At 36.7% G+C, this 26,739-nt stretch overlaps 1 protein-coding gene and 2 pseudogenes across 2 annotated transcripts in view; all 3 read left to right on the top strand.

The window, feature by feature from the left end:
* The window catches only part of LOC147401969 (putative serine/threonine-protein kinase PBL7), a 43,609-nt gene extending 26,404 nt beyond the window's left edge, over positions 1 to 17,205 (top strand). The window contains exon 6 of the mRNA XM_086443478.1: positions 16,670 to 17,205. Coding sequence (XP_086299604.1) covers positions 16,670 to 16,861 — 192 coding nt within the window. The 3' untranslated portion in view covers positions 16,862 to 17,205. The remainder of the gene's footprint in view (positions 1 to 16,669) is intronic.
* Positions 131 to 16,350, top strand: LOC147401970 (uncharacterized; annotated as a pseudogene).
* Positions 17,206 to 21,547: 4,342 nt separating the features above from the next.
* Positions 21,548 to 26,739, top strand: part of LOC147401968 (putative serine/threonine-protein kinase PBL7) — a 16,548-nt pseudogene continuing 11,356 nt past the window's right edge. Inside the window, exons 1-7 of the transcript XR_015178775.1 lie at positions 21,548 to 21,892; positions 22,615 to 22,641; positions 22,951 to 23,026; positions 23,772 to 23,861; positions 24,687 to 24,880; positions 24,976 to 25,165; positions 25,303 to 25,695. The product of XR_015178775.1 is annotated as a putative serine/threonine-protein kinase PBL7 (transcript). The remainder of the gene's footprint in view (positions 21,893 to 22,614; positions 22,642 to 22,950; positions 23,027 to 23,771; positions 23,862 to 24,686; positions 24,881 to 24,975; positions 25,166 to 25,302; positions 25,696 to 26,739) is intronic.

Below are 26,739 nucleotides of genomic sequence, written 5' to 3'. Positions count from 1 at the left end.
TTGGATATGATGTGTCTTATTGACATTGAGCTTAATTTGATAGAAAATTAGGTTCAAGCAGACAAAATTATCAATAAATTGTATATGTATATATATATATATATATAATAGTTCAAAATTTTGATGATCCACACTTTCTTTTGTAGAGAATCCTAATCAAAAGACGACACATGAAAACAAAAACAAAGAAGTACTTGCAGATAAAACATTCACCTTTCTTGAGCTCGCTGAAGCAACTCAGAGTTGTCAACCAGAATGTCTATTGGGAGAAGGTGGCTTTAGAAGAGTATACAAGGGGCGCCTTTTTAACAGTGGGCAGGTAAATGTGAATTAAACCTGAAGGAACTTAGGGCTGATTTTGGTTCATTATTCAGCTTGTGGCTATTAAGCAACTTAACAGGAATAGGTTGCACGGCAACAAAGAGTTTCTTGTTGAGGTTTTAACATTTGAGTATCCTTCACCATCAAAATCTGGTTAATCTCATTGGACATTGTGTTGATGGAGATTAGAGGCTTTTGGTTTATGAGTATATGCCATTGGGGTCTCTAGAAAAAATTTTCTAATTTCACAATATTTTATCCAAAAAAGAAAAAATTATAATAATAATCTTCCTCCGAATTTGTAATAATTCAATAGGTGTTGCCCGTTTCGGTACATGTTCCAGAAGCAGTTACTAAGAGTGCCCATGGCTTCTAGAAGAGCTGGGACAAATCATAATTCTTATGAGGTCAATCACATCATTTTGTGTTAAAAATATGACTCATGACAAACCATTTTTTACAAATCGTCCATGTAAATTTATTCAGTCTAAGCTAACGCTCTTATAATCAACTTGTTCGAGTATCAAAGCAGCATAGTGAGGTAGGAGATCTAGCAGAGGACCTTTGAGTGTCCTTGGCTAATAATTAGTTTGCTTAAAAGATTCCAATTAGCAGTCTTCAATTATATTTTTCTATGGAGATATGTATTGGTACCAACCTGTTCACAAAACAGTAGTCTCGTTTGTGAAGAATGTCTTCAAGTCCAAGTCCAATCATGCGTACATGTCTAGTTTATATTCGAGTTGATTGAAACTCTGATTAAAAGTCATTTCTTTACGGTGTTGATGTTGTTATTTTGTTGAACAGGCACGGCCACTTTTCAAGGACCAAAGAAGATTCCCTCAAATGGCAGATCCACTTCTTCAGGGGGACTTCTCAATAAGAAGTTTGTGTCAAGCGCTTGCTGTTGCTGCCATGTGTCTCCAAGAGGAGGCTACCCTACATCCCTTGACTAGCAATGTTGCAAGTGCATTGCATTTCCTTGCAGTGGCCCCAATTGATGAGGGGAGCTCTGCATCTCTTCCTGTTTTGTCTCTATCTTTACCAGATAAAATGTCAAGCAACAATAAAGAGAAGCGAGATGAAGATGATTTTATGTTTGATTCCTTAATGGCAATCATTCTAAGTTTTCTCTTAATGATTTGGGTGATTTGCATTATTTTCTAGGTATTGAAGATAATTGATCCTCTAATGGTATATTCTTGTCTCAAGCTAAATATGCCCTCAAAATTTTGGATTGAGCTCCCGTTCTGGATTGTAAGCTCCTTTCTACTGAAACATCACTTTCATCTTGAGCCAGACTCCTCATCTTCAGTCGACTCTAATTTTTATCGCAGTATTGTTAGAGCTCTACAATATCTAACAATGACTCGGCAAGATTTGTCATTTGCTGTGAATTTAGTATGCCAATACATGCATTCTTCTTCTGTTATTCATCTCCAAGCAGTGAACAAATTCTTCGATATGTTAAAAGCTCAATTGACTATGGTCTCTGTCTTACTACTCACAGCACCTTTAATTTATATGCCTTTTTTTATGCTGGTTGGGCCGGATACCCTGATACAAGATCAACCACATGATATTGTGTTTTTTTTTTTGTGCAAATTGTATTTATTGGATATCTATAAAGCAACCAACAGTGGTCCACTCTAGGGCTGAATGCGAATATCAGTCTATGGCAGTAACTACTCTAGTGCTTGAATTGAGACTTTCTTCTTCTTATTATTCATCTTATTTCGGTTCATTACGAACAGGTTGTGACTATTAAGCAACTTAACAAGAATGGGTTGCAAGGACACGAGGATATTGTGCAGATGGAGATGAGAGGCTTTTGTTTTATGAATACATCCCATTGAGGTCTTTAGAAAAACATCTTCTACGTATGTCAATTATATTAAATCTTTTTGATTTCACGATATTTAGCGAAGGAAACATTTTAATTAATAATCTTCCTTTGAATTTACAATAATTCAATTTACGTTGCTTATTCTTTTGTAGATCTTGCACAGGAGCCAGAAGCCATTAGGCGGGTACATACAAGAATGAAAATAGCAGCAGGAACCGTTAAAGGTCTTGCATATTTGCATGACAGAGCCATTTCCCCTGTTATACATTGTGATATGAAATCTACGAACATTTTGTTGGATGAAGGGTTGAATCCAAAATTCTTATTCAATAGATGTTACATTTGTTCACCAAACACTTAGAATCAACTTGTTCGAGTATCAAGTAACATTGTGAGGTAGCGGACCTGATGGAGGACCATTGAACTTGCTTGGCTATTAATTGGTCTGCTCTAAAGAATCCAATTAGTAGTCTTCAATGTTGAGGAAAAATCTAGAGTACTTGACTCTAAATGCACAAATATTGGATATAAACAAGTAAACAATTTACTTGTACTATACCCTCAATAAAAATATCACTCACAAGTTGAAGAAGAAAATAACACTCTATTAAGAAAAACACACTTTTACAAACACTCACACTTTTTACAACCTCTCAAGACTTCTTACTCACAACTTATTTCTCACAACTTGTTTCTTACTACTTGATTACAAAATGAGAGGACTCACCCCTATTTATACTAGTGGCACCTCTTTAACTAATGGTTAGGATTGTGCCAACACATTCTTAATCTAGTGGTTACAATTTTGTTATCTAGAACTTTTTAAAAGTATCTATTAGTCTAGAGTTTTCTACCAAAATATCTATAATTCTATAATCTTCTATTTTTCTCTTATCTAAAGACATCTAGAGTTTTCTCTAGGAAGATTCTAGAAACTGGGCTATAAATAACTATTGGGCTTGGGCAATAAATGTGGTCTTTTCTCAATTCGGGCTGGTGTTGAATTTTAACACTCCCCCTCAACACCAGTTTTTACTCTTTGCACCATGTTGAGTTGACGACGAAAGTTTTCAAACTTGCCAGTACTCAATCCTTTTGTGAGTAAGTCTGCAACTTGATCATCTGTTTTAATTTGTCTCATTTCTATATCTTCTTGAAGAACCTTTTCTCTAACAAAATGATAATGCACTTCCACATGTTTAGTTCTTGCATGAAAAACTGGATTCTCTGCCAAACGAATTGCTGACTGGTTATCACAGTATAATGGAACCGCATAGTTTATTGATTGATGTAGATCGTTCATCAGCTGTATCAGCCACATACTCTCTTGAGCTGCTGTTGCTGCTGCTCGATATTCTGCTTCTGTTGTTGATAAAGACACAGTCGGTTGTCTCTTGCTACACCAATAAATCACTCCCGATCCAAGAGTAAACATATACCCAGTAGTTGATCGGCGAGTGTCGTGATCTCCTGCATAGTCAACATCACAGTAGCCAACTAGCTTGCAATCTTCGCCTTTCTTGTACAAAAGACCATAGTCAATTGTACCCTTCACGTATCTTAGTATTCGTCGGACTGCTTCCAAATGTGGCTTCTTTGGATTTTGCATGTACCGACTCATCACACCAACTGCATAAGAAATGTCAGGTCGAGTCAAGGTCAAGTAGATAAGACTACCTACCAATTGTGGATACATCGTTGCATCTTTCAAGTCTTTTCCTTCATGTGCACACAGCTTAGCATTTGGTTCCATTGGTGTTGAGATTGGTTTGCTTTCGAGCATTCCGAACTTCTTCAATAAATCTCTAGAATATTTTTGCTGGCAGAGAAATATTCCTTCTTGTGTACGATCAACTTCTAAACCAAGGAAGTACTTGAGTTGTCCAAGTTCTTTCATCTGGAAACGAACAGATAGATTCTCCTTTGTTCGAAGGATTTCTGCCTCATCATCACCCGTTATGATTAAATCATCTACGTAAACAAGCACGATAGCTAACTTTTCTCCATTAGCTTTAACAAACAAACTGGAATCTGCAGGTGTTACTGAATAGCCACCTTGAGTAAGAAATTCAGAAATCTTACCGTACCACGCCCTTGGTGCTTGTTTTAATCCGTAGAGTGCATTTCGCAGCTTACACACATACTCAGGATGATCTTGGTTCTGAAAACCTGTTGGCTGGATCATATAGATCTCTCGATCTAACTCCCCGTGTAGAAAGGCATTCTTCACATCCATCTGCCACAGGTTCCAATCTTTGGTGGCTGCAAGTGCTAGTAGGACTCGTACAGTTGTAAGTTTCGCCACCGGACTAAATGTTTCATCATAGTCTAGCCCATATTGTTGAGAAAACCCTCGAGCCACCAATCTAGCCTTATACCTCTCAATTGATCCATTTGGACGACGCTTTATCTTGTAAACCCATTTGCAGGATATGGGTTTCACATCTTTTGGCTTTGGCACTAGATCCCAGGTCTGATTTTGCTTTAACGCTGTGACTTCTTTTTCCATAGCTTTGATCCACTCAGAGTTTTGTGATGCTTCTTCAAATGTCTCAGGTTCTTTAGCAGTTGCTTCTTCAGCTATGGCTGCATTGGCATATTTGGGATTTGGTTTGCGAATTCTGTTTGACCTTCTCAGTTGTGATTGTGGAGTTGATACTTCCGTTTCTCCATGATGATCTTCTTGTTGATACACACCAGTTTCCCAAGGATTCTGGGCCATCTCTTGATCACCATCACTGTCATGCAGATCTCCAGCCTCATCTAAACTTGGTTGAATGTTGACAGTGTGCTCCTCCATCTTTTGTTGTAGTTTGTCTTCGAATTCTCTTGAGTCTGGCAACACCTCTTTTCCTGAGGACCACCAAGAAGATGCTTTGTCGAATACCACATCTCGTGATATATAACACCTTCCAGTTGTAGGATCACAGCATCTCCACCCCTTTCTCTGATTATTGTATCCAACAAAGATACACCTGACTGCTTTCTTATCGAACTTGCTACGTAAATGATCAGGAACAAATACATAGCATACACATCCGAATACTCGAAAGTAGCTCACTGTAGGCTTTATGTCCCACAGTTTTTCAAAGGGTGAAACAAACTCTAACCTTGGTTGAGGAAGTTTGTTGATCACATGGGCTGCTGTTCTCATAGCTTCGGCCCAAAATCTTCCAGGTACATTCTTTGCATGTAGCATACTCCGACAAGTTTCTGCAAGATGTCGATTCTTTCTTTCTGCTACACCATTCTGTTGTGGTGTATTGGCACATGTATACTGACGACGTATTTTGCATTCTCGTAGGTATAGAGAGAACTCGTCCGAGCTATATTCTCCTCCGTTGTCTGTGCGCAAGCAACGGATCTTCTTTCCTACTTCTCCTTCAACTATCTCTTTGAACTCTTTAAACTTTGAAAAAGTTTCAGATTTTTCTTTCATAAAGAAAACCCACACATACCTAGAGAAGTCATCAATGAAGGTCACCATGTACCGCATTCCGCCGACTGATGGTTGCTTGACTGGCCCGAACACATCAGAGTGAACTAACTCTAATGGTTCTTTTGCTTTAAACTTCGATTTCTCGTATGGCAATTGATGTGCTTTACCATACTGACATCCCGCACAGACCGTGTCTGTTCTCACGTCAAGCTGAGGAAGTCCCTTAAGCATCGACTTCTTTACCATTACACTTAGCTTGGAATAGCTAACATGACTCAACCGCATGTGCCACAAATCTGCTGTCTCGTTCCTTCTTGTCTTGTCTACATATGCAGACTCTGCTGACATTACGTAAACTGACTCCAATCGTCGTCCCTCCATCGTTGGCTTTTCTGAGGTTTTAAGGTCACGATATACCTTCACATCTTGGGGACCGAACAAGACATAGTAGCCTGATGATGTTAGTTGAGCCACAGATAGTAAATTTTTCTTCATTCCTGGAACATGGTAGACATCTTGAAGTGGCACTTGGTTAGAATTATAACGAGGTGTGACTATCGTCTTACCGATGTGAGCTATCGGTAACCTTGAGTTGTCAGCTGTCACCACCACACGACTTCCCTTATACTCGGACAGATTTTGCAACTTCTGTCTATCACCTGTCATGTGATTTGAGCACCCCGAGTCTACGATCCAGTCATTCTCGTAGTCAATCCGTTCAGATGTAGCTGTAAGAGCTACTTCTTCTTCTTCCTTTACAAACGATGCTTCAGCATCCCATTCATCTTCAATTTTCTCTTTAGAACTGGAAGTAGCAGCATTACTTTCAGCATGCTTTTTCTTAGACCAGCAGTCTTTCGCCATGTGACCCTTCTTCCCGCAATTGTAGCAATCGCCTTCGAACCTTCTACTATTACCGTGATTCTTTGAAGCTCCCCCTGGACGAGAGTCTCCCTCTCTTTGATGACCTCTTATCTTGTCACCATTCGTTTTAGATCCACCTCTGACGTACTGCTTGAAGCTACTTTTACTTTTGCTTGTGTAAAGTGCTTCTTCCTTATCCTTCAACGAGACTCCTCCCATTTGCTTAGCCAAAGCTTCTTGACCAACAAGCAAATTTTCGAACTCAACAAGTGATGGTTGTGTCGGCCATCCTTGTACTGCAGCAACAAAGCCTCGGTATTCAGGTCGCAAACCATGGATAATTATTCTTTTTATCCTGGTTTCTCCAATAGCAGCATTCGGATCTAACTCTGAAATTTCACGGCATATTGACTTCACCTTATGAAAGTATTGGGCGATCGTCATATCACGTTGCGCCATTGATAGCAGCTCGTTCTCGAGAAGTTGTAACTTTATATCGTTCTTCTTTGAAAAGAGTGTAGCGAAGGTGTCCCATGCTTCTTTCGGTGTTTTGGCATCTCGAATGTGCTTTAACATTTCTTCTTCAATTGTAGTCTTTAAAGCAAACATCGCCTTGCCTGCTTTAATCTTCCATTTTCTCAAGATGCCATTGGCATCTTCTGTTGTCGGTTGTGTAACTTCACTACCACCAACAATCTCCCAAAGGTCTTGACCTTGTAGGTAAGACTCCATGCATGTTGCCCACGTGTTGTAGTTTTGGTTGTTGAGCTTCTTGATTCCTCCAACTACTTGAAGGTCACCCATCGTGCCGGCAGAGCTTCGACTAAACGGAACAAACTTGACTAACGATTTTGTAGAGTAGTAAACTCCCCACGACTTAAGATAGCTCCACCAAAATCGATCCTTGGCAACCTGGCTCTGATACCAATTGGTGAGGAAAAATCTAGAGTACTTGACTCTAAATGCACAAATATTGGATATAAACAAGTAAACAATTTACTTGTACTATACCCTCAATAAAAATATCACTCACAAGTTGAAGAAGAAAATAACACTATATTAAGAAAAACACACTTTTACAAACACTCACACATTTTACAACCTCTCAAGACTTCTTACTCACAACTTATTTCTCACAACTTGTTTCTTACTACTTGATTACAAAATGAGAGGACTCACCCCTATTTATACTAGTGGCACCTCTTTAACTAATGATTAGGATTGTGCCAACACATTCTTAATCTGGTGGTTACAATTTTATTATCTAGAACTTTTTAAAAATATCTATTAGTCTAGAGTTTTCTACCAAAATATCTATAATTCTAGAATCTTCTATTTTTCTCTTATCTAAAGACATCTAGAGTTTTCTCTAGGAAGATTCTAGAAATTGGGCTATAAATAACTATTGGGCTTGGGCAATAAATGTGGGCTTTTCTCAATTCAGGCTGGTGTTGAATTTTAACATTCAACAGTTTCTCCAAGGAGATTTGTGTTTAGATTTGGACCAACCTGTTCGCAAAACAGTCGACCCGTTTGTGAAGAATGTCTTCATGGTTGTATCCTGCAATGTAATTAAAGGTGTGCGCTTTTGAGCAAGTATAGAACTATTCAATGGCTCATTTTACTATCAAAAGCTTGCAACATCTTCATAGTTTTTATCGAATCTTGCTGGTTGGTTTTCAACTAACACATAAAATTTCTTCGATAAGCCATGGAGTTGAGCTTCTACGTGCATTTTCATAATGTTGTGAGATCAACTTTATGGATGAGGGAGCCAAGTCCAACTATGCGTTTAAGATGATTGCCACGTCAAGCATACAAGGGTAGGTTTTTAACTAACAAGTGTACTTATGTAAATTAGAAATGCCATTCAATACACGTGGTTACATGTGATTGATGGATGTGGCAAATGTTTTCTCTTCAAGATCTTTAATAGACATTAAATCCATCAGACAACAATCAATTCCTAAGTATAAGTCCATATAAACTCTTAGTCCATATTAATTTATTTTCTCCAAGTCAACAAACCTCTAGACCATTAATAGATTTTTAAACCCATCAGCCAACAATCAATTCCAACTACTTTATTTCTAGGTAGATTTGATGAAGTCCATATTAGTTTTCCTCGTGAGTTGACTTTAAGAAACTAAATTTGAATTTCTCCAATTAGTTGGAGTTATATATGGAGGCATCTCCCACCCAAAATACAAATACAGGTTCTCTCTCTTCTTCCAACAACAGCTTTGCTTCTAAATATCTTGTAAGTTAAAATTGCATCTAAGGGTATATTTAAATTTCAATGTTTAAGGTTTAATTTCAGTTCAAATTTATTATTGTGTATTATTATTATTATATGCTGGTATGATTTTTATGTGGAATTTATGTTTGATTTGAACCTTATAATAATTAGGAACTGTTGTTATTTGGATTGTTAGCTAAGTTGGTAAAGGCTTGAGGAGTACTGTTGATCCCATGATTCAGAAATATCAAACCTCATTGATTCACCTCGGCTGATCACCAACCCCGTGCTCGCCTAGCAAAGAAAATGGAGTAGGCAATAACCAAATCGATATAGAAAAAGTTGAAAATTCCACAATCAATGTACTAATCATTTTTATTTCGAAAATGATATATTACCGTTTCAGAATTAAAGTATTTTACGTAACTGGGAAGCAATTTATTTCTCTAGAAGCAGAATTTTTTTAAAACTATTACTAAAATTAAAGCGGAAAACCATTTACGATTCTATAGAAGAGTGAATTTTTCCCCACTGGTAATTTACTGTTCTTAGAATTAGAAAAGAATAGTCCACTATTTTGGAAAAATTTTAATTTTCCGTGATGTAAAATAGAGAGAGAGATTTGAGGGGGTGATATTTTTGTTTGATCGTAAAAATTCAAAGTCGTTGAATGATTTTTGTTTGAATTTTAGCCTTTTTTCGCTCTTTAATTTTTTCAGTTTTCTCAACCTCTAAGGCATGTTTAATTTGTTCATCTATGCAGATTGGGCCATTTTAATTATAAAAATATGGAACTGAAATAGCTCCTAATTAAACTTAATAGTAGATTTGGCAGTAGTCCATCAACTACAATATGGATCATCCAACAACCAATAGTGAATTTGGCTTGAACCACCTTAATCAGGATGAGCTCATCAACACGTACACGCCGCGTGCCCAATAGTGGATTTGGCTTGAACCACCTAATCAGGATGAGCTCAACACATGATCTTATGACCAACAGCGGATTTGGCTTGAACCATCATAGTGATCATCACGAGCCCAACACTTATATTAATCCTACCGCCAACGGTGCTGGATTAGGCATGAGCCATCAATCATACACAGGGGCCAAACACATATAGACTTACGGCCAACACTGAATTTGTCCACAATAACTACTATGTTTGGGAACACAATACGAATAGGATAAGAATGAACAGTGGACTTCACCCCAATCACAATGTTCAAGAAGACAATGCGAAAGGTATGATTTCTTCATTTAGATTTAAAACATAGGCATACTAAGTTATGTCCATGGTCTCAAATCTTGGTATTTCTTATTCATGGACGAGACCGAGTTTTCTCAAACGAGTCAATGAAGATTCATTGAATTTAAAAAAGAAAAATAGTTAGAATTTAGACTCAGAAGTGTTACCTAACATAGCCTTACAGTGAATCAACATTTCCATCCCCTAGGTTTCACTCTTTTAAGTTTTTAAGGATCTTGGATATGATCTTTCTTATTGGCATTGGCTATGAATGAGCTTAATTGGATAGAAAATTAAGTTCAAGCAGACAGAATTATCAATAAATGTATTAATAAGAATGGTAAATAATAAAAATAAAAATAAAAATTGTATAGTTCAAAATTTTAATGATCCACAATTTCTTTTGTAGAGAATACTAATCAGAAGACCACACATGAAACCAAAAACAAAGAAGAAGCCAAAGATGATAATGGAAAAATTGAAGGACAAACATTCACCTTTCGTGAGCTTGCCTCTGCAACTAGGAATTTTCGAGCAGAATTTCTATTGGGAGCTGGTAGGTTTGGAAGTCTATAAGGGGTGCCTTGAGAGTGGGCAGGTAATAAATGAGGCTTTTGGTTTATGAGTATATGCCATTGGGGTCTCTAGAAGATCATCTACTAGGTATGTCATCAATTCTACTAAATCTTCTAATTTCACGATATTTTATCCAAAAAATAACATTTAAAATAATAATCTTCCTCTAAATTTGGAATAATTCAATACGCATGACATATTTCAATATGTGTTGCATATTTGTTTGTAGATCTTTCACCAGGCCAGAAGCCGTTAGGCTGGTATACAAGAATGAAGATAGCAGCAGGAGCCGCTAATGGTTTCGAATATTTGCATGATAAGGCCAATCCCCCTGTTATACATCGTGATGTGATATCGTCAAACATTTTGTTGGACAAAGGGTTAAATCCAAAAGTCTTCGATTTTGGGCTTGCCAAGCTTGGTCCTACTGGGGATACATCGATGGTGGCAGGGACATATGGAGTATGCAAGAAAAGGTCAGCTGACCTTCAAATCAGATATTTATAGTTTTGGAGTGTTTTACTATAGCTAATCACAGGGCGAAGGGCCATCAACCGCAGGAGGCCAATTGAAGAACAAAATTTAGTTTCTTGGGTAATTTTCTTCCTTATTCTTTACTTTTTATTCCTCCTTTTTTTATGGGTAAACTGGACTTGAACCCATGACGTCAGATCAAGTTGCTTTTCAATGTGCAAACCAAGTTAGCTATGGGTGTAAGCCCTACTTTTTTATTCTCCTTGCTTGAATGTGAATCCATCAGACATTTGATTTTCTATGAATTGGAATTTGTAAATGTTGTGGATGAAACAAAACTTACTATTTTAGAGGTAGTCAATAAGAGGGCTCGTAGTTTCTAGAAGAGTTGGTGGGATGAATTGTAAACCTTATGAGGTCATTACCATCATTTTATTTTTATCAAATCTTGCTTGTTGATTTTTAGTTAAACACCTAAATTTTCCTTGATAAGCAGTGGATGTTGAGCTTCTACATGCATTTTCATAATGTTAAGAGATCAACTTTACACATGAGTGAGCCTTGCCATGTACCTCATATATCTATCCAAGTCCAACAATGCGTTCATGTCTAGTTTACATTTGAGTTTATTGAAACTGTCATTACAAATCATTTCTTTACATTGTTTCTTCGATATTTACTTGGTGTTGCTGTTGTTATTTTGTTGAACAGGCACGACCATTTCTCAAGGACCGAAGGAAGTACCCACGGTTGGCAGATCCACTTCTTCAAGGGGACTTCCCAATGAGAGGATTCTATCAAGCAATTGCTATTACTGTCATGTGTCTCCAAGAGGCAGTTGCCCTTCGTCCATTGATTAGCGATGTTGCAATTGCACTACATTACCTTGCAATGGCCCCAGCTGACAAGAGGGGCTCTACCTCCCTTCCTGTTTCATCTCCATCTTCATCAGATAAATGTGAAGTTGCTTAAGTGATAGAATGGGATTCGAATTCAAACGAAGAAAATGACAGGAGATCCCATTTCATATATGTTATAAAATGAAGGACTTTTGTGTATCATTGGATGAATTTGGAATATATATATATATATGTAATATTGTTGTTTTACCACTCTATCATTGAATTATGTCGAGATACATCATTTTACAGATCTTACAGATATTCTTGTGTTATCTACTAAATGAATTTAATTCCTACATTCCACTTTTTCCAAAGCTACATCTCATGTTATTGAGAGAGAGTTATATATATGTTTTCACTATTTCTATCAACGTTCTTTTGGATTTTCTTCTTGCCCTTTTAGGACCTTCAACTTAAATATTTATTTTAATTATGTTTGTAATCACTCTCCGTTTAACATGCCCCAACCATCTCAGCCAACTTTTTCTCAGTTTATCGCGTATTTTTTTATATTTTATCTTTCATATTCTTTCCACTCATCCATCTCAACGTCCTTTTCTTTGCTACACTCATTTCATATCTTTTCAAATTGATGACATGCCCCCCTTGACCTCAATCTTATCTTATAGACTAACGAAAAATGACTTAAATTCTTTCATATTCAAATTCTAGTAAAAAGCCCTTAATTGTTCTCCCAAAAATCTGTCATCTTCAAGCTCTTCAACCTTTATGTTTGTCACACCCCGAGATCCAAACATTCCAACTCTGAATATGTGGATCTTTCATTAGATAAAAAATGCCTCAGATTAAATTTTGTCTTCAAAATCTAAATTAATTATGTTTTATCCACTAAATATCTAAATCACATCATAAGCTAAAATAAACAGATATCCCATCCTCATACATCTACACTAAATATTTCATTCCTATCTGATCTACATATCCACTGTACACAAGATTCTGGCCAGAACATCTAAAATAACTCACCAACTATCTTATACAATTCATAATTGGCCATTAAGTCGGATATTGTTGCCAATCCATAGCTATAATTTACAGCATAAGCTGCCAACACTACAACAAATATGGAAATTAGGAACGGTTTATAACCGTTCCTAATCCACTATGAAACAGTTGGCTGACCGTCTCTAATGGAGGCATCTTTAATGAATTTAAACGGTTAGATCACATGATTTGGAACGGTTAAAAACCGTTCCAGAACTCCTAATGGGGAACGGTTATTTGTAATTTACTATAATCAATATTTTAAATTACAAATAACCTCTTTAGATACATATGAAACTGCTCGTACCTTCTTCTAATTTAATTGCCTTTAAAAAAGATAGAACTAAGTAAGATTTCAAATCTTACTAGGGCCGTCGAGCTCAAATATGTATCAAATTGGCAAATCCAACACCATAGCCATCTTGATTTCATGGAAATACTCAGATCCTAAAAAAAATTGATTTTTTTTTTTTACTTGATCCAAGGTTTTAAGAATAGACGGTTACCAAACTCCCATCGAACTCCAAAATTTAAAATTAAAATTTAGCACTGAAAAATAACCTTTTTCAATGTTTTTTTTCTTTAAAGTTCATAGAATTTTGTCCTCTACATCACTGTGACATTGAATCATGCTTTTGGAAGCCACAAGGTGAGCTCAACAACCCATTAGAAAGGCCAGACTTACTCAAATAAGATAAACTTATACACCCAATTTAATGAGATTTTTGCGCGTGATTTTCCATGAGAAAAAGGATTTGCCAGATAATTATTCTCCCTGCAATCAAACATGACCTAAGATTTTCAAGGTTCCATTGGTGTTTTGAAGGCTCCATATCTAACAATTCAAAAAGAATTTATTGGTTTATCGACTCATAAATTTCTTTTCGTGTTTCGCAGCCCATGAGAAGAAGGCGTCAAAGAGAATAAATAGTAGCAAGAGCTTACAGTTGCCACCAGCTTCTCCTAAAGAATCCATTTCACCGTTCGGTGAGCAATCTGTTTGCCTTAGCATATATGGAAGAGAATCATACTCAAAGCCTTCCCTTAAAAAATACTGATTTCTATTAGTTCAAATGTGTTCATATCTACTCTCATTACCTCCATCCACGTTTTTTTTGGTGCAAAAGCAAATCATAGCTTTTAAGGTGTAACTTTTGGACTGGACATCTGTTTTACTATTAATATATCCCCCTCCCCTACTCCAACGTCATTTCATAATGCATCCGATACAAAATTTTCACTATCGGATGATCTAAGATTTTATGTTTCCTTGCAACTTGTAAAGTTATTTGTGCACGACTGGTTTCCATAAAATGAGACTCTATTCTTTAGAAAAAGGAAAAAAAGAAAAATCAAATTCAATTATAATCAGTTTCGAAACACAAGTCGTAATAATCTGACTCCCTCATGTGGCATACTCAAAATACTCTCCTGGCATGGCATGTGCTAGAACCATATATTTTATGCATCGGGATACACATCTGCACATCCTCATAAATATGTTCAGTTATGTATCCCGAGGAAAAGGATCAATGGTTCTAGCACATGCCACAACAAGAGAGCAATTTTAGTATGCCACGTGGGGGAGTCAGAAAATCATTACTCTTCGAAAAACTTCAAGATGAGCAAACATTTCCCTTCCTTTAGGTTCATTCTTCTTAGTTTGTAAGGCACTTGGATATGATATTTCTTACTAGCATTGGCTATTAATGAGCTTAATTTGATAGAAAACTAGGTTTGAGCAGATATAATTATTATAAACATCGATTGAGAAGTGTAAAATTATTTGGTCATTAAAAACTTATTCACCCACACTTTGTTTTGCAGAGAATCCTAATCAAGAAACCTCACCTGAAACCAAAAACAAAAAAGAAGCCAATGACAAAGACAATAATGTATCTATTGCTGCAAAAACGTTCACCTTCCGTGAGCTTGCCTTGGCAACTAAGAATTTTCGAGCAGAATGTCTATTGGGTGCTGGTGGGTTTGGAAGAGTTTACAAGGGATGCCTTGAGAGTGGGCAGGTAAATGAGGACTAAATTAACTACTATGAATTGAGTTGAGTGCTTCTTGGAATAATTGAAGAAACTTAGGACTGATTTTGGTTCATTATGATCAGCTTGCGGCTATTAAGCAACTTGACAAGAATGGGTTGCAAGGAAACAAACAGTTTCTTGTTGAGGTTTTATTGCTAAGTCGTCTTCACCATCAAAATCTAGTTAATCTCATTGGATATTGTGCTGATGGAGATCAGAGGCTTTTGGTTTATGAATATATGCCACTTGGGTCTCTAGAAAATCATCTTCTAGGTATGTCAAAAATATATTTAATCTTTTGATTTTGTGATCTCTCTTTGAAGGAAACATTTTAAGTAATAATATTCCTTTGAATTTGCAATAATTCAATACATGCCACATATTTCAATACGTGTCTTATGTTTTTTGTAGATCTTGCACCAGACCAGAAGCCGTTAGGTTGGTATACAGAATGAAAATAGCAGCAGGAGCTGCTAAAGGTCTGGCATATTTGCATGACAATGCCAATCCCCCTATTATACATCGTGATCTGAAATCGTCCAACATTTTGTTGGATGAAGGGTTCATTCCGAAAATCTCGGATTTTGGGTTTGCAAGGCTTGGTCCTATTGGAGATAAGACTCATGTATCAAGGAGGGTGATGGGCACATATGGATATTGTGCCCCGGAGTATGCAAGAAAAGGTCAGCAGACCTTGAAATCGGATGTTTACAGTTTTGGAGTTGTTTTACTTGAGTTAATCACAGGGCGAAGAACCATCGACACCACTAGGCCAACAGAAGAGCAAAATTTAGTTCCTTGGGTAATTTTCTTCCTTGCTCTTTACTTTTTTTGTTTCTCCTTGCTTGAATGTGAATCCGTTAAGAGTTGTTGTTGTTCTTCTTTTTATTTTCTATGAATTGGAATTTGGAATTGTTGTGGATGAAATAAAATCTACTGTTCCAGAAGAAGTTAATAAGAGCTCCCATGGCTTCTAGAAGAGCTGGGACAAGTTGTAATTCTTATGAGGTCAATCCCATCATTTTGTGTTAAAAATAGGATTCATGACAGACCATTTTTTACGAATCGTCCATGTAAATGTATTCAGTCTAAGCTAATGCTCTTAAAATCAACTTGTTCGAATATCAAAGCAACATAGTGAGGTAGGAGATCTGGCGGAGGACCTTTGAGTATCCTTGGCTACTAATTAGTTTGTTTAAAAGAGACCAAGTAGTAGTCTTCAATTATATTTTTCTAAGGAGATATGTGTTGGTACCAACCTGTTCGCAAAACAGTTGTCTCGTTTGTGAAGAATGTATTTAAGGTTGCATTTTGTAATGTACCTAGAGTAGTGCGCTTTTCTTGTCCGGAGATCTTAAGCTGGAGCTTCTCATACTTTTGATGGATAAGTACTATTGAACAAGTATAGAACACTTCAATGGTTCATTTTACTATCAAAAGGTCGTAACATCTTTGTAGTTTTTATCGAATCTCGCTTGTTTGTTTTCTGTTAATATGTAAAATTTCTTTGATAAGTCATAGATGTTGAGATTCTACACGCATTTTCATAATGTTGCGAGATCAACTTTATGGATCAGTGAGCCTTGTCATATACCTTATATATATATATATATCCAAGCCCAATCATGCGTACATGTCTAGTTTATATTCGAGTTGATTGAAACTGTGATTAAAAGTCGTATCTTTACAATGTTGATGTTGTTATTTTCTTGAACAGGCTCGACCACTTTTCAAGGACCGAAGAAGATTCCCTCAAATGGCAGATCCACTTCTTCAAGGGGACTTCTCAATAAGAAGTTTATATCAAGCGCTTGCTGTTGCTGCCATGTGTCTCCAAGAGGAGGCTACCCTACGTCCCTTGATTAGCGATGTTGCAATTGTATTAAGTTTCCTTGCTGGCCCCAGCTGATGAGGGGGCTCTGCATCTCTTCCTGTTTTGTCTCTATCTGTACCAGATAAAATGTCAAGCGACAATAAAGAAAACAACAGGAGATCCAGTTGGATGTGTTGCCATTAAATTTGTGTCCCCTCATCAAAATATCTCAATGATGGTGAATGGTTGGGATCATTTTCTCCCTTCTCTGACTTGATTGCATGTCTCTTTATTTATTGAGTTCTGGTTTCTACTGCAATAAAGTTGATTCTTCAGTATTTGTGTTACATTATCCACATGGGTTGATTCTTATGCTTATCTATGTGGATGACATCTTGATTACAAGTTCTAATCTGAATATGATTTTATGTTTGATTGACTGACAGGGTTCTAAGTTTTCTCTTAATGATTTGCGTGATTTGCATTATTTTCTTGGTATTGAAGATAATTGATCCTCTAGTTATATTCTTGTCTCAAGCTAAATATACCCTCAAAATTTTCCCTTCTGGATTGTAAGCTCCTATCTACTCCTCTTCCTCAGAAACATCACTTTCATCTTGAAACAGACTCCTCATCTTCAGTCTGACTCTAATTTTTATTGTTGGAGCTCTACAACAATATTTGTCATTTGCTGTGAAACGAATTTTTCAATATGTTAAAAGCTCAATTGACTCTGGTCTCTGACCTACTACTCAAACCACCTTTAATTTATAAGCCTTCTCTGATGCTGATTGGGTTGGATACCCCGATACAAGAAGATCAACCACATGATACTGTGTTTTTCTTGGTGCAAATTGTATTTATTGGATATCTATAAAGCAACCTACAGTGGCCCACTCTACTGCTAAAGATGAATATCAGTCTATGGCAGTAACCACTCTAGTGCTTGAATTGAGACTTTATTCTTCTTCTTATTGATCTTATTTCGGTTCATTACGATCAGGTTGTGGCTATTAAGCAACTTAACAAGAATGGGTTGCAAGGACATGAGGAGTTTCTTGTTGAGGTTTTAATGTTAGATCTCCTCCACCATCAAAATCTGGTTAATCTCATTTGTTTTAGGAGTACATCCCGTTGAGGCCTCTAGAAAAACATCTTCTACGTATGCCAATTATATTAAATCTTTTGATTTCACAATATTGCATCGAAGGAAACATTTTAATTAATAATCTTCCTTTGAATTTACAATAATTCAATATACGTTACATATTCTTTTGTAGATCTTGCACCGGGGCCAAAAGCCATTAGGCTGGTATACAAGAATGAAAATAGCAACAGGAACCGTAAGGTCTTGAATATTTGCATGACAGGGCCATTCCCCCTGTTATACATCGTGATATGAAGTCAGCGAACATTTTGTTGGACGAAGGGTTGAATCCAAAATTCTTATTCAATGGATGTTAACATTTGTTCACCAAACGCTCTTAGAATCAACTTGTTCGGGTATCAAGTAACATTCTGAGGTAGCGGACCTGATGGAGGACCTTTGAACTTCCTTGGTTATTAATTGGTCTGCTCTAAAGAGTCCAATTAGTAGTCTTCAACAGTTTCTCTAAGGAGATTTGTGTTTGGAGTTTGGACCAACCTGTTTGCAAAACAGTCAACTCGTTTATGAAGAATGTCTTCATGGTCGTATCTTGCAATGTAACTAAAGGTGTGCGCTTTTGTTGTCCAGTGGTCTTAAGTTGCAGCTTCTCCAAAAAGTATATCATTGAGCAAGTATAGAACTATTCAATGGCTTATTTTACTATCAAAAGCTTGTAACATCTTCGTAGTTTTTATCGAATCTTGCTGGTTGGTTTTCAACTAACACAAAAAATTTCTTCGATAAGCCATGGATGTTGAGCTTTACGTGCATTTTCATAATGTTGTGAGATCAACTTTATGTGTTTATTTGAGTTTTTTTTTTTTTTTTTGGAAGGTATTCAAGGGTTTGGGCTAAAATAGATGAAGAATTAGACTCTTACATAGGAGTGATACAATGTGTGGCAAAAGGAAAATTATCTGGATACAATTCAGAATATCCTATAGAAGACCTTAAAGAGGCCATGTAATCTGCTGGGTTTGATTGGCAGAATGAACATTTGGATTGCTGGAGAACTCTTCTACTAACAAATCTTTGCACAGGCACAGCCACTTTTCAAGACCGAAAAAGGTGTTTCTGCCATGAGTCTCCAAGATGAAGCTACCCTACGTCCCATGATTAGCGATGGTGCAATTGCATTAAGTTCCCTTGCAGTGACCCCAGCCGACTACGGGGCCCCTGCATCTCTTCCTGTTTTGTCTCTATCTTCGCCAGATAAAACGACAAGCGACAATAAAGAGAAGCGAAACAAAGATAGCTCGGACGAACACCAAAAAGCTGTTACTGAAGCTATAGAATTGGAGAATCGAATTCAAGCAACATGAGATCCTGTTAGATATCTTGCAAATAAATTTGTGTGGTACCTCAATCTCTTTCCAAATAATTGCTTGCGAAGTAGATGTTGAATACAACCTACAATCAAAATTGAAGATGAATTAGGTTGAGGTGCAGACAAGGTTGCTCTATTTAAGATGTTTCTCACATCTGCAAAACAATGTTACTGCAAGCAAAAGACGATACACCCCCAAAGATGCATCAACTCAGAGACTTTGAAAATCCCAGGTTTGATCTTTTGCACATATTTCCATTCCTAGGCGATCTACATATCCACTATATATAAAATAATTCACAATTCACCTTTATACTGATATTATGTCATGCTATCCACTAATTTGCAACTACCATCCGTTGTTGACAATCCATAGCTATAATTTACCACAAAAGCCGCCAATCAAATCTCCAGATCTTCGATCAATGATCAATAAACACTAAATTGGTAACATATTTCTTCATCGATGCAAACCAATCTATATCAGCTGCTCTGAATGTGGACTGCAATATAACTATAGTGAGGTGGGCTGGGAAATCCATTACCTAACTTGACACCTATAATAGGGTTCTGAATTGAAAACGTGTCTCATTTGAACAATTCATGTAAAACGTAAAAATTCTGGATTAACAGTTCAACTCACATTTTGAATTCACATAGAAAATAGTAGTTCCAAATTACAATTTATTTCAATTGACAATAAAAATTCAATTTTTCTCCAACACCCAAATTCTTTTCGAAGGGAATGCTCGATAAACAGTTTAACTCGCATTTTGAATTGTCTTCCATCCAAGGGAATGTTTACCGTCCTTTTAACAACCATAAGCCGATATTTTATCTCAGTTAATCAAATCAAAATTCCACATCTTCAAATAATATTCTATACATATCAATAGAATGGTACTAATGTTTTCTAATCACACTAACTATTTTTTGACTCTTTCTCTAATCACCAAGTACTTGACTTTTATGTATTACACATCGTTCAAGTATTTTTCATTGTTAGAGAAAAACATAACTACGATATTATCACAATATATGGGGATATATGGGGGACATGTTGACGTGGTGGTGCACATGCCATAAATGCATTTTCTCCGAAATATGAGTAAAATGCATCTACGGACATGTGTATGCCACCACGTCCATGTGTCCCCTGAGGTCACTCTAGCACAACTATTAATTTAACCCCAAAGGAAAATGCTGAAGTAACATTAAAATTGACATCGATTCTCATATTACTCAATTAATAAACACTAACACTTCCACCAAGTTAAAGGATGTGAAGCACTGGACACATCACCAAGAAACTCTTCTCTTCCTCATGTTTGATAACTTGTATCCATTAGATCTAAGCTCTTGGAAAATAGTTTAAATCCAACGATTAAAAATCATTTTAAAGAGTTAAGACGATGCTATAATCAATGGATGCACATCACAAATCAAACTCATCTTTTGTGTGTAGAGATTCACTAAGAGATGGACCACATATCCATATGGTTAATAGATCACAACAACAACAACAACAACAACAAAACAAAACAAAATAAAAAATAAAAAATCGCCACGTGCCATAAAAATGGGGTGCCACATGACCTTGGTTTGGAACCGACACCATTGTACCTAGGGGTGCAACTTAATTCGGTTCAAACCGAGAACCGAACCAATCCGAGAGTTTTGGATTGGGTTGGTTCGGTTTTAACTGAATAACGGTTCGGTTTCGGATTAAAAAAATTAAGAACCGATAGATTCGGTTCGGTTTTCAATTCAAGATTTGTAAATAACCGAACCAAACCGAGAACCGAACCAAAATAATTTTTAAAAATAAAATACAGAGAAAACCCTACCCCTCTCTACTCTCTCTCTCGTCTCTCGTCTCTGCGACGGCTGCGACTTGCGACAGTGCGAGCGGCGACGCGGCTCTCTCTCTCCCCTCTCTCTCTCTCTCTCTCTCTCTCTCTCTCTCTCTCTCTCTCTCTCTCTCTCTCTCTCTCTCTCGTCTCTGCGACCTGAGACGATGGGTGCCTCACTGCCTCTCTCTATCGTCTCTGCGACCTGAGACGATCGGTGCCTCAGTGCCTCTCTCTCTGTGACGACCAGTGCCTCTCTCTCTCTCTCTATCGTCTCTGCGACATGCAACGATCAGTGCCTCTCTCTCTCTATCGTCTCTACGATCTGGGACGACCGGTGCCTCACTGCCTCTCTCTCTCTCTCTCTGCGGCTGCGAGTTGCCTTTAATTGCGTCGGCGGTGGATGATCTCTCTCTCTCTCTTTAGTTGCAAAAACAGATGGGAGAGATGAGGTAAGATTCGATCGGAAATGAGGGAAAGAGGCAACCCATGGGACCGAACCGAACCAAATCGAATTAAGTTCGGTTTGGGTTGTTTTGGTTCTAGATTAATTCGGTTCGGTTCTGATTCTCTTATAATAGAACCGATCTTGGTCGGTTCGGTTCTGATTTTACTCTAAACCGAATCAACCCGAACCAAGTTGCACCCCTAATTGTACCCATCCAAAAAGTACTTAATTTCTACGTAGCTTCGACACAAAATAATCCAAAAAGTACTTAATTTCTACGTAGCTTCGATGAACTCCGTATTCATTTTCCTCATTAGTTTATATATATATGGAGGAATCTCCCACCCAAATGCAGGTTCTCTCTCTCTCTCTCTCTCTCCAATGACATCTGCTTCTACATATCTTGTAAGTTAAAAATGCATCTAAGGGTATCCTGAAGCAATGTTTAATTTCAGTTCAAATATGAGGGTGTGTTGTTATTTATTATTATTTTATAAACCGAAATTTTTTTGAAACTATTTTGATTAAAATTGTAACGAGAAAAATATTTATGATTTATATAATAATTTTTCCTACTTATGTAAAATATTTTAATTTCAAAAATAGTAATTTACCATTTTCAGAATTAAAATGAATAGTCAAAAATTTTCAACGCATCTTTTTGAAAATCAGCCAAAAAAAAGAAGAAAAAAAAAAAACAGAGAGGGAGTGATATTTTTTGTTTGATCGTAAAAAATTCGTAGTAGTTGAGTGATTTTTGTTTGAATTTTAGCCTTTTTCACCATTTATATTTTGAGTCGTGATAATTTAACTTAGGCACGTGGCACACTCAATCGACTTCTCTCACTTGACTGGTTTGCAAACCATAGATGTGTTCTCGTCCGGATACAAAACTGCACCTTTTTATGGGGAACCATAGTCTGTGTCCGGAGGAGAGTACATCTACGGTTCCCAACTTTGTCACATGAGGTAAGTCGATTGAGTTGGCACATGGCTAAGTCAGATTATCAGTACTCTAATATATATTTTTTTTCAGTTTTCACAAGCTCTAAGGTGTATTTGTTTTCTTCTTTGCAGATTGAACCTTCTAATTATAAAAATATGGTACGAAAATAGATCCTAATCAACCCCAATATTAGATATCCACTATACATTAATATGGTAAGTTCAAGTACCAATAGTGGATTTGGCTTGAACCACCAAATTGACGAGTCCAACACATTTAATAATCTTACGGCCAACAGCGGATTTGGCTTGAACCATTGCATTGATCATCAGGAGCTCGACACATACATTAAGCCTACGGTCAACAGTGATGGATTTGGTTTGAACCATCGCATTGATCATCTAGAGCTCAACACATATTATAATGTTACAACGAACAGTGGATTTGACTGCAATCACTATGTTCAGGAACAAATCACAAATAGGATAACCGTGAACAGTGGACTTGACCTCAATCACCATGTTCAAGAAGACAACATGGAAGGTATGATTTGTTTCATTTTCAAATCTACTAAAAATATTTTCTTTTTTTTTGGTAGTGTAATCTTTAAAACCCTATAATCAATATTTTAAATTACAAATAAGCTCTTCGGAGTTCGGATACATATGAAACTGCTCATACCTTCTTCTAATTTAATTGTTTTTAAAAAAGAGAGAACTAAGTAAGATTTCGAATCTTACTAAGGCCGTCAAGCTCAAATATGTATCAAATTGGCAATCCAACACCATAGCCCTCATGATTTCATGGAAATACTCAGATCCTAAAAAAATTGATTTTTTTTTTTTTTTAACTTGATCCAAGGTTTTAAGAATAGACGGTTACCAAACTCCCATCGAACTCCCAAATTTAAAATTAAAATCTAGCAGTGAAAAATAAACTTTTTCAAGGTTTTTTTTTCTTTAAAGTTCATAGAATTTTGTTATCTACATCACTGTGACATTGAATCATGTTTTTGGAAGCCACAAGGTGAGCTCAACAGCCCATTAGTAAGGCCAGACTTACTCAAATAAGATAAACTTATACACCCAATTTAATGAGATTTTTGCGCATGATTTTCCATGTTGTACTCAAACATAGGAAAAGGAATTCCCAGATAATTATTCTCCCTACAATCAAACATGACCTAAGATTTTCAAGGTTCCATTGGTGTTTTGAAGGTTCCATATCTAACAATTCAAAAAGAATTTATTGGTTTATCGACTCATAAATTGCTTTTCGTGTTTCTCAGCCCATGAGAAGAAGGCGTCAAAGAGAATAAATAGTAGCAAGAGGTTACAGTTGCCACCAGCTTCTCGTAAAGAATCCATTTCACCGTTCGGTGAGTAATCTGTTTGCCTTAGCATATATGGAAGACAATCATACTCAAAGCCTTTCCTTAAAAAATACTGACTTCTATTAGTTCAAATGTGTTCACATCTACCTCCATCCATGTTTGTTTTGGTGCAAAAATGAATCATAGGTTTTAAGGTGTAACTTTTGGAGTGGACATCTGTTTAACTATTAATCTATCCCCCTCCCCTACTCCAACGTCATTTCATAATGCGGATACAAAATTTTCACTATCGGATGATCTAAGATTTTATGTTTCCTTGCAACTTGTAAAGTTATTTGTGCACGACTGGTTTCCATAAAATGAGACTCTATTCTTTAGAAAAAGGAAAAAAAAAATCAAATTCAATTATAATCAGTTTCGAAACACAAGTCGTAATAATCGGACTCCCTCATGTGGCATACTCAAAATACTCTCCTGGCATGGCATGTGCTAGAACCATATATTTTATGCATCGGGATACACATCTGCACATCCCCATAAATATGTGCAGTTGTGTATCCCGACGAAAAAGATCTATGGTTCTAGCACATGCCACACCAAGAGAGCAATATTAGCATGCCACGTGGGGGAGTCAGAAAATCATTACTCTTCAAAAAACTTCAAGATGAGCAAACATTTCCCTTCCTTTAGGTTCATTCTTCTTAGTTTGTAAGGCACTTGGATATGATCTTTCTTACTGGCATTGGCTATTAATGAGCTTAATTTGATGGAAAACTAGGTTTGAGCATACATAATTATTATAAACATTGATTGAGAAGTGTAAAATTATTTGGTCATTAAAAACTTATTCATCCACACTTTGTTTTGCAGAGAATCCTAATAAAAAAACCTCACCTCAAACCAAAAACAAAAAAAAATCCAATGGCAAAAACGATAATAGACATATTGCAGTAAAGTTCACCTTCCGTGAGCTTGCCTTGGCAACTAAGAATTTTCGACCAGAATGTCTATTGGGTGCTGGTGGGTTTGGAAGAGTCTACAAGGGATGCCTTGAGAATGGGCAGGTAAATGAGGACTAAATTAACTACCATGAATTGAGTAGAGAGCTTCTTGGAATAATTGAAGAAATTTAGGACTGATTTTGGTTCATTATGATCAGCTTGCGGCTATTAAGCAATTTCATAGGAATGGGTTGCAAGGAAATAGAGAGTTTCTTGTTGAGGTTTTAATGCTAAGTCTTCTTCACCATCAAAATCTAGTTAATCTCATTGGATATTGTGATGAGGGAGATCAGAAGCTTTTGGTTTATGAATATATGCCACTGGGGTCTCTAGAAAATCATCTTCTAGGTATGTCAATTATATTTAATCTTTTGATTTTGCGATATCTCTTTGAAGGAAACATTTTTAGTAATAATCTTCCTTTGAATTTGCAATAATTCAATACACGCCACATATTTCAATACATGTCTTATATTTGTTTGTAGATCTCGCACCAGACCAGAAGCCGTTAGGTTGGTATACAAGAATGAAAATAGCAGTGGGAGCCGCTAAAGGTCTGGCATATTTGCATGACAATGCCAATCACCCCTGTTATACATCGTGATCTGAAATCATCCAATATTTTGTTGGACGAAGGGTTCATTCCAAAACTCGCAGATTTCGGGTTTGCAAAGCTTGGTCCTATTGGAGATAAGACTTATGTATCATCGAGGGTGATGGGCACGTATGGATATTGTGCCCCGGAGTATGCAAGAACAGGTCAGCTGACCTTGAAATCGGATGTTTACAGTTTTGGAGTTGTTTTACTTGAGTTAATCACCGGGCGAAGAGCCGTTGACATCACTCGGCCAACAGGAGAGAAAATTTTAGTTTCTTGGGTAATTTTCTTCCTTGCTCTTTACTTTTTTTGTTTCTCCTTGCTTGAATGTGAATCCGTTAAGAGGTTTTTTTTTTTTTTTTTTTTTTTAATGAATTTGAATTTGGAATTTTGTGTATTTAATAAAAGCTATTGTTCCAGAAGAAGTTAATAAGAGTGCCAATGGCTTCTAGAAGAGTTGGGACAAATCGTAATTCTTATGACGCCAATCCCATCATTTTGTGTTAAAAATATTACTCATGACAGACCATTTTTTACGAATTGTCCATGTAAATTTATTCAGTCTAAGCTAACGCTCTTAAAATCTACTTGTTCGAGTATCAAAGCAACATAGTGAGGTAGGAGATCTGGCGGAGGACCTTTGTGTGTCCTTGGCTACTAATTAGTTTGCTTAAAAGAGTCCAATTAGTAGTCTTCAATTATATTTTTCTAAGGAGATATGTGTTGGTACCAACCTGTTCGCATAACGGTTGTCTCGTTTGTGAAGAATGTCTTCAAGGTTGCTTCTTGTAATTTACCTAAAGGTGTGCGCTTTTGTTGTCCGGTGGTCTTAAGCTGGAGCTTCTTATACTTTTGATGGAAAAGTACTATTGAGCAAGTATAGAATATTTCAATGGCTCATTTTACATTTCAATGGAAAAGTAACATCTTTGTAGTTTTTTCTGGAATCTCGCTGGTTGGTTTTCTGTTAATATGTAAATTTTCTTTTATAAGTCAGGGATGTTGAGATTCTACACGCATTTTCATAATGTTGCGAGATCAACTTTATGGATGAGTGAGCCTTGTCATATACCTTATATATCTGTCCAAGTCCAATCATGCGTACATGTCTAGTTTATATTCGAGTTGATTGAAACTGTGATTAAAAGTCATTTCTTTAGTGTAGATGTTATTTTGTTGAACAGGCACAGCCACTTTTCAAGGACCAAAGAAGGTTCCCTGAAATGGCAGACCCACTTCTTCAAGGGGACTTCTCAATAAGAAGTTTGTATCAAGCGCTTGCTGTTGCTGCCATGTGTCTCCAAGAGGAGGCTACCCTACGTCC

The sequence above is a fragment of the Akebia trifoliata genome, chromosome 5 (assembly GCF_017979445.1).
Source record: "Akebia trifoliata isolate Shusen 1 chromosome 5, ASM1797944v1, whole genome shotgun sequence".
In the NCBI taxonomy this organism is placed as follows: Eukaryota; Viridiplantae; Streptophyta; class Magnoliopsida; order Ranunculales; family Lardizabalaceae; genus Akebia; species Akebia trifoliata.
Note: the sequence above shows the minus strand (reverse complement) of the source record. Positions and strands in the feature narration are given on the sequence as shown.